Here is a 9,203-nt window from a genome sequence, read left to right as displayed (position 1 = left end):
TCCCACATCCATATGAGATAAGTTCTGGGTGATAAAATAACCAATTCAAAATGAGAATTAATATGCGTTTTGGTCTGGTTCTAATTTGTCTAATTTGCCACAATAATTTGAGTTATTTTGATAAATATAATCAAAGAGTTATTTTCATGTTGGTTATCTACCAATAATTTTCTTCATTAACAGATTGTTTGAAATGTTTAAAAAAAAAAGTGGAAAAAATGCCCATCACAATTTCTTATACTCTTAATGTCTTGCTTTGGATGACACAACAGTCCCAAACCCCAAAATATTTAATTTGCTATATGAAAAAGAAATTCAGAATATACTGATATTTGAGAAGCTGAAACCAACAAATGTGGGTTTTTTTGCTTGAAAAATTAACTGATGATTAAAAAATACCCCTAATGAATGAAATGTTGGAAACATTACAGTAACATCAGCAATAAAGACTGTTTAACTTTTGCACATAAAAAAACTCTCCCTCCTCAGGTAAATTGCGTAAGATTATGTAATAACAGCATGTACTTTTCTGATTAACTTTGTTCATTTTTTTTGTCCCACTCGTATATTAAAAAAAGATACACCCTAATTTCCAAGCATTTTGACTTAATCTTTATTTTATCATATTGAGAGGTAAATTCTTTTGGTCGCCTATTTATTACATAAAATATATGGTACAACTCATGCCGGTCTGCCTCCTGAGCCAAAATGTCACTGTATTGCTTTTCAAAGTTTCAGTGATATGAATTAACTTCAGAGCACAAAAAAGTTTCATGATGATGTTACATAGCCATATAAATGTACAAACACATTTTTAAAAAATGCCGGTTTTGTTTTTCTTATTGACAAACATTCCCTTCAAGCCTATAAATGAACTTGATCATAACCTACATTATATTTATTAGCAGGTCACAATCAAGTAATGAAATTGGATTATGATGCTATGCGACATAGTTGCCAAAGAAATACTTACAATGTGGAAAAGCCCTGCTTCTTCTCTGGATTTCTCCTGTTGTCTGACTCACTATCTGCCTCGTCTATAAATTCTTCCTCTGTTCTTTCTGGATGTACTTCTTTATCATCTATCTTCATGCTCTCGTCCTTTCTTTTTATCTCACTTAGCAGGTCTGCTCTGTCCTTTCCCTCGCTCCTTTCTCTGCTTCTGACCTGGACATGGTTGGTCCTATCAGATTCAAGTTCGACAAACACACTCTTGTCTTTAGACATGTGCACCATGCTCTTTGTTTCTCCTTCTATGGGGCACTGCAAACAGTGAACAGGCGCAAGGCTCTGTGCAAATGACATTCCTGGGAGCTGCCTGGCAGCAGACAAAAGATTCAAAACAGGTGGTCGACACATATTTACACTTTTCTCTGTTGAACAGGCGAAAGGTGCTCTGCTGGTCCTTGCAGAGGACCAAACAGTGACTGGAGTCTGTGATTTGGGGTCTATGCCCCGACCTTGATATGATGAAGTTTCTGATGCAGTCTCACTGATTTTAGACGAGGTGATAAGGAATGGAGTTCGATTAAGTGTTCTTGTGTCACTAGTGGGGAGTCCAAGGCTCTGGCGCCACTTGATTGACTCAGAGCGAGAATGAGCAATGCTGGTACTCAAAACTGGCCGAACTCTCTCCATCTGTGGAGTGACATCCTGGATATTACCTTTCCCGGTTGAAGGTCTTCTTTGCTCAGATCTAGCAACCCCAGCCCCATCTGCTGGCTCCAAAACACTGGGGCTGCAGGACTGGACTGAGGACAGACATGATTGTGCACTGACAGAATAGAAAGTAGAGTTGTCTGGCAGCAGACTCAGTGGCGTTTGAAGTTGTGGTCTCTCTTGAGGTGGTTTACTTTCGGGATTACTTAGAGGAGATCGTCCAGAAAGGGACATGATACTTTGTCTTGGAATTTCAGCCAGCTGATTTTCCTGTTTAATGTCTTCCTCTTTAATCAGGGTACCAACCATGACAGTACCATTACTTGACACCTCTCCATCTTTATTTTTTTCTGCAGTGGAAACTTTGGCCTTTTCAGCTAGAAACCTTCTGATCTCTTGCTCAATGCTGTCATCGCTGTCTACTGAACTGCTGTCTTCCTTTATGTAAAGAGCAGTCTGAGTATTGTACAGCAATGTGGTGTCTTGACCCTCAGTTCCTTTGAATGTCTCTGTTTCATCCTCAAGCATATCATGCTCTTTACTCTTGTTAGTTTGTTTATGAGGCAAAATTGTCTTTTTACTCAACGTAGACTTGTCTCTCATGTCAACTTTATTCTTTTGAACCTTTTTCAAAGCACTGTGCATGGAAATAGGATCAGGTTTCAACTTTTTGGACTGTAAAGCATTTGCTAACAGTGTTTTTTCCTCCTTGAGGCACTTGCTTGATTTCCGCTTTAAGTCTCTTGTCTTTTTCTTTGACTTCTTTTTTGTCTTGAGCAGGTCTTTAATAGCTGTGTCTAGGTCCTCATCACTATCAAGAGAACTGCTTTTGTCTCCACTTCGATCTGTATTGTGTAATCCAGCTATTGGCTGTGTTTGGGTTCTCTGGGAAAATGCTACTGGACTTGATTCTTGTCTATGCTCATGTAAAGGTTTATGGGCTGTATCTTTTACATTTTCTATCCCTGACACGTTGGAAAGACTACAGTTTTCCTCTTTGTGTTTTCTTCTCTGTGTTAAGGACAATCTTGGGGGCTTCTTTTGTGTTACAACTGGTTTCGTTTTCATCTTCTCTGGTTCATTTATACTTTTTGGCTCTTGAGTAACAGCAGAGTTGGGTGGCTTGTTGTGCATTTGCGCCTTCTGCTCAAGAAATTTCCTGATTTCTTGCTCAATCCCATCTTCACTGTCAATAGAACTGTCATCACTCTCATCATCTGGGCAGTTGTCAGCAGCTGAAGATTGCAAGGAAGATTCACTGCGGGCACAGCTGCTCAGGCTGACACTATGATGGAAGTCCACGGGCATAACAGTTTTTGAGATGTCCAGTATTGCCTCAGCACACATAAGCTCTGCAGTTGTATTGGCCTTTGGAGGGGTAGGTGTAGGTTGCTCCTTAAAACTTTCAACTTTCAGTGAAAGTAATCCATTGCCTTTACCTCTCTGGCTCTCAGCCACTGTGTTCTTGGGAATGAAAACAGATGGGGGTAGAGCAGATTTCTCCTCTCTCTCTGCTCTGTTCTTTTTCTTTCTCAGTTTGTGTTTTTTCATGTTTTCCATGCTTGTACTTCCAACAGCCTGTATTATTGACTTACTTATAGGTTTTTGCTTGGGTAAGAACGGTTTGAAGACGCTCTTTTCTTTGAGCTGCTCAAGCTGGTAGCTACGAATAGCTTCTTCAATCCCATCGTCACTTGTAGAGTCAGACTCCTCCTCCTTGAATGTTTCCCTTCTGTTCTGCTGCTCTTTTTGCTCCAACTGGTATCGTTGAATGGCCTCCTCAATGCCATCGTCACTACTGGAATCATTTGAATCTTCTTCCACTTTAATTGTGTCTGGGGACTTAATTTTATTAATGAGGTCAATTGTTTTAGAGGGGCTCTTTGTCTGCTCTTTGGCCAATTGTAAACTTTTGGCTGTTTTACTTGACTCCAATTTCTTAAATGTGTTCTCATTAAGAAAGGCCTTGTTTTTGATATACTTTTTTATAGGTATGACAGCTGGTGCACTGGGGGTTTCAATTTTGACACTGGTTGGAAACTGGTTGGTTGTGATCAAAAATGTATCACTGTCAGAGTTCTGTTTGGAAACCTCAGGAGTAGGTGGGTTTTTCCTGGGAATTTTTGATGTTTGGAGGAAAGGGGTGCATGGTTCTGCCTTGCGTTTGTGATCATCCTTTTCCTTCAGGTATTCAAGTATTGCCTCCTCAATTCCTCTGTCTACAGAATCATCGCTGTCAGAGTCACTGCTCTCATGATTGATTGGAGAGGAAACACCTTCCTGCTGGTTTTCAGTGGGACTTTTAGTTTTGGACTTGGTTCCCACAAAAGAACCCACTGCAACCTTGCAGACTTGGGGATGACCTTCCTGTCCTGACAGCACATTTCCCTCGATCTCGTCGCCCATCTCGAGTGAGGACTGGGTGCTCCTTAAGCTCTCTATGATCATCTGGACCTTATTTGAGATAGGTGTGCCTCTGGTAGACAACTCAGTGTCAGAGTCATTGAAGCAGATTGGAAGGCTATAGCCTCCAGGTGGGCCACATGTTCTCCATTCTGTGTGAGTCGCTGCGACAGGAGGTACGTTCATCAAGTACATTCTAGTGAAGTAAGGTGAGGTCCTGGACCATGGGAGAGCGGCTGCCTCCGATCACAATCACATGGTTCAATCTGTGAGGAAGACAAAGACAGGTAAGTCAAACAACACTGATAATTAAAGCTCCAATATGTACCATCCACAAAAAATGAACTTACATGTTGACCAATCTTGCATGGACATCTTGAACTAACATAATTTGTTTCAGGGATATTTGAGGGGCCTTTCAGGGGAGTTTCTGATAGCTGACTTCTACTATTTACAACTGCCACACAAAATAAGGTCTGCAACTCAGTTATTTTCATTATTGGTTAAAACTGTTGATCGTATGTACAGTTGTTTGTTATATATATATAGAATATTGGGAAAATGCCATTCACAATTTCCCACAACAAAAGTGAAGGTTTTCAAATTCCTTCCTTCTATAAATAATGAATTGACCAAAACTGGTGTTGACTAGTACACTCCCTTAATTGATGAGATTGACTCATCAAATAAGGGACTAATCTTATCAGTATTGAAGAAGTACTGTGATTTAATACTTATGTTCCTGCTATCATAACTTCCCTGTTTAAGTTTACAAGAATATTTTTTGATGTTTGTCACTATCTCAAAAAGTACCAACTACTGTCAGTCGCATAGCAATACAAATAATTTGAAATTAAATTTTAAAAGATATTTCCCGTCTATGAAATAAAATATTTGAAATCCAGTGAAATTCACTCAAGTGGTATATGATCACAATTAATCTCAAAGCAGATGTCAACAAATCCTGAATGGCCGACCAAATAGGCATTGTCAGCACACTGCTGTCATCTAGTGGACGAAATTGACCACCCTGCAATGCTTATGCAGACTGTGTTAAATGTAATGGTGCTGCATGGCTTTGGGATATTTCCCTTGCTGTTCAAGGGTGTAGGAGTTGGTGCTCATTTGTGGGCGACTCATGGAGTTTTTGGGAGACTTCAGATGTATTCTGCATATCTGCATGGTTCTGTTTTGGATCTATTTTCAAAACATCCCACATCATTACTGTACAAATTAACTGCATAAAAGTGATTTCTCAGTTGTACATCAAAACTAAACAGGACCACAACACTACAGGGAATCCGAGTGTCAAAACCACTATAAAAAGAGTTCAAGTCCATCACCTTTCCATCACTCTGCAGGAATAAAATGATTTCATTACAGCTCTGACAACTCATGGCAAATAAGCTGAGGCCCTTCAGTCCATGCCAAAACTTTAAAGCATGCAAGAAGAAGCAAGCTTGCCCATGGCAGGAAAACAAATTATTATTTTCATTACTGATTAATATCTCAGTTATTATCATGATTAATTGCTTATTTGCTTGGTCTCTAAAATGTCGATCACTTATTCCCAAAACTCAAGATGCAACCTGAAATGTTTTGTCATTTAAGGAGCTTTTTCTTAAAGAAAAAAAGGACTAAAAGGTTAATTGATTATCAAAATAGTTTTTTATTGCTGATTATTTTATTTTCTGTCGATCAACTAATCTTTACAGCTCTATAATCAAGGGAGACACTCTGGATTACTCGTGCACATTAATTACTAAATTATACCCTCAAATTTCTTATTCGACAAAATGAATACCATTTGGATATGTAGCTGCAGGAATTGAAGTTACTGGTTGTTGTGGCTGGTCCGGTAATGCATGCAGTACGTGTCAGTGTCAGGACAGCAGCTGTGATTTAATACAGCCGCCATTACTGAATTCAAAGCTGCCATTACCGAATCCACTCCCTCAAATGAATGGTGTTAAATTATCCTATTTATCCAATTCTTCAACTAATTTCATTTCCATTCTACATTGGATCTCTCCTTGCGTACTCTTTGATGGACAGCTCTGACTGCACACACATCCCTGCTGTGTAATGTAATACAAAATAAACAGTAGAAATGGTCAGGTCGTGAACAGGCTGAGCTGCTGGAGTTCAATCAGTGGGGTTAGAAGTATTCAGATCTTTTACTAAGTCAATGCACAATGTACTAATAGTCCCTGACAAGTGTTGCATTAAAGATTGTACTGAAGTACATAAGTATTATTCACAAATGTAATAATAATGAAATGAAAATAATAACTCTTGGTACTTTTTGGGCAGGAAGAATGACACCTATCTATGTCATATTATTGTGCATTATATTATTGGATTATCATTACAGATGAATCAATACACAAGTGCACACTTAGCAGTGAGGGTGGAGCATATACCTAATACTGTGGGGTTAATGTAGTTTAGTTGTTTTTCTTTAATGTTTAGTTTAATGTTTAATTGTTTCACTGTTATAGATCTTAATCTACATCTAAATCTCTTTGGGATCATCTGTCATGAGAGTAAAAAGTGCAACATTCCCTAGTAAAGGAGAAGTAAACAGGAAAAGTTCAAGACAACAGAAGTACAAATAACAACAAATTAACTGTTTAAAAGACCAGTGTGTAGGATTTAGTGACATCAAGTGCTGAGGTTGCAGATTGCAACCAAATGAATATACCTCCCCTTCAAGCATGTAGGAAAACCTACGATGGCCGCAAAACTTGTGAAAACTGTAAAAGGCACTCTCTATAGCCAGTGTTTGGTTTGTCTGTTCTGGGCGACTGTAGAAACATGGTGGGCTCCCTATGTAGATGTTAAAAGCTCATTCTAAAAAGGTAACAAAAACACAATCCTTATTTTCAGGTGATCATACACTAATTAAAACATATTTATGAATGTTATATTTCATTAATTATTCATCCACTAAATTAATAATCATTTGGTGGTTTAATTTTTTAAGCAAAAATGCATAACATTTGCTGATTCGGGGCTCTCAAATTTGAGAATTTGTTGTTTTTCTTGGTCTTGCATTACTTTACATCTAATATTTTGAGGGTTCTGGACTATTGTTTGGAGGAAATAAGTGAAAATGATAGTTGAGGACGTCATCTTAGACTCAGGATGCTGTGATGGACATGTTCATAGTTTTTGTCTGATGTTTTATTGACCAATATGAAATATGAATATATTTGGGTTTTGCCTGTTATAAACACAAAGTTATATTTTTGTGACAGGAGTTAAAGATATTCTACAGGACTGCATCCTGGTTGTGTTCTGTTACATGGTGCAAACACATTGGGAGGACAGCTTCACCATTTTACAAGTCTCTCTTAAAACAGCAGTCAACTGCCCAAATGAATATTGAAATTGCTTTTTCATAATGGTAATCATACTTCCTGTTCATGCTGAGCATTAGAAAATCCCCTGATAATGTTCTCACAATGGGGGACAAAATCCACAGTTCTCATTTTGAGCAAAAATGTGTTCAAAAATGTATCTGAAGAAGGGACTCTAGCAGCTCTAAAATACATTCTTGACTAATTCAGACAGCTGAAACCTCATATTAGCTTCGAAAAAACTTTTTTGCACAGAAGTAGGGCTCTGGATTTTGTCTCCCATCAATTACATTGAAAGTGTATTATGAATGGATCCATCATGGCCAGTATGAACAGGAGGAATGATGAAAGCAAGCAAAACACAGTTTTAGGACAGACTTGGGGAAAATGTCTGGCCCTATCCTTTAATTACTTGCACACAAATGCCACTCCTGATTATGGATTGTAATATGGCATTTGAACCCTGGACTGACGAGATAGCCCTGTGCCCAAAGTTACACCCTGCAACAGCCACTAGTGGTGCCTGCACGAACAAGCTTGTGAAAGGACACAAGTCTCTTTGCTACGCAAAGAGACTGTGCTGGCCTATACCCACCAAAAAAATGTAAATCCTCCCTTCCAGCTCAGTATGCAACCTGCAGGGGGGCATGAGCAACCAGACTACAGCCTGACACCATGAGACAATATGCCCACCTATGACACATACTCATCACAGATTATAACCTGCTCAAACTGGTAGAAAACAACCACACGTAACGATTGTAGACGCCCCGAAGATAAATGCCTAAAAAAGCACAAGAAACCGAGCTGAAAACGTACGCTTAACTTTAGTTTGACATATCATGTGTTACAAAGAAAGTTTAAACAGATGTGCCAACATTAAGTGAGTCACAAATTCAGTATTACATAACGAAACGTGTTGCTGCGTGCATTTTTTTTTTTTTTAACCCGGGACGTTTTCCTGCTTGCAGCCCCGGCTGTTCGCGTAACCCTCTAGCGGCGCATACTGCACTGATGCCCGGCGTGCAGCGCTAGGAGACTCCGCAGAGCAACCATGTTTCTTGGTACCGGCCACGGTTGTCAAAAACCAACCGTGTTTAAACGTCGTCAAACGCGTTAAATTTAAGTCATGTCCATTTAAACTCGTGTATAATGCAGTGAGAGTACATTTTGTGGAGAAAAGAGCGAGATGGTGCGAAAACATTGGAGGGATAACCGCGGCTAGTCGGTGACTTGAAAGACACAGGCGGGCCTCTCGGCTGCTGCAGCCCCGGCATTTTCTCCCGCAAAGAAAGGCTTTGTATTGAGCCACGGCGTACACACTCCTAGCCTCTGCTATTTCCCCCACATCTAGAGCCTCAAAAAAAGACAGTGCACAAGTTAAAACTCACCTGGATATGAAACAAAACGTCCGCTACCGAAAGAGTGTGCTCATTGCAGCGTTGATTTTCTTTTAGGATGGTAGGAGAGCCGTCGTGGAGATATTTTGGAGTCCGTCACCGGCTCACGCAACGCCCGAAGCTCTCGTCGTCGAGTCCCCCTCTAACTGCCGGCCGGCGGACAAGCTTCCTTAAACCCTGCGTCCAGCCAAGCATGGACCCTTTCAAAATATGGCATCACCCTTTTTTTTTACCCGGAAAATATGTTCGTTTAGGTTCTCTCTATTTCACATTATTATTTTAAAAAGACAAACAGTGAATGTGTCAAATTTTAAATAGTAAAGCCTACACTAATTATGCAGATCCGGTGCATTTCTGGCAACAATTTAGTGAACAATAA

At 39.5% G+C, this 9,203-nt stretch overlaps 1 protein-coding gene across 1 annotated transcript; it reads right to left on the bottom strand.

Moving 5' to 3' along the window:
* Nucleotides 1-274: 274 nt before the first annotated feature.
* ppp1r26 (protein phosphatase 1, regulatory subunit 26) lies at nucleotides 275-8,951 on the bottom strand. Its single transcript, XM_062434610.1, has 2 exons — nucleotides 8,816-8,951; nucleotides 275-4,328 (listed from the first exon to the last, which is right to left on the bottom strand). Exon 2 carries the CDS (start codon nucleotides 4,255-4,257, stop codon nucleotides 970-972), a length of 3,288 nt encoding a protein of 1,095 aa, XP_062290594.1. The 5' UTR covers nucleotides 4,258-4,328; nucleotides 8,816-8,951; the 3' UTR covers nucleotides 275-969.
* Nucleotides 8,952-9,203: the final 252 nt, after the last annotated feature.

Source organism: Scomber scombrus, chromosome 15 (assembly GCF_963691925.1).
Source record: "Scomber scombrus chromosome 15, fScoSco1.1, whole genome shotgun sequence".
Classification (NCBI taxonomy): Eukaryota; Metazoa; Chordata; class Actinopteri; order Scombriformes; family Scombridae; genus Scomber; species Scomber scombrus.
Note: the sequence above shows the minus strand (reverse complement) of the source record. Positions and strands in the feature narration are given on the sequence as shown.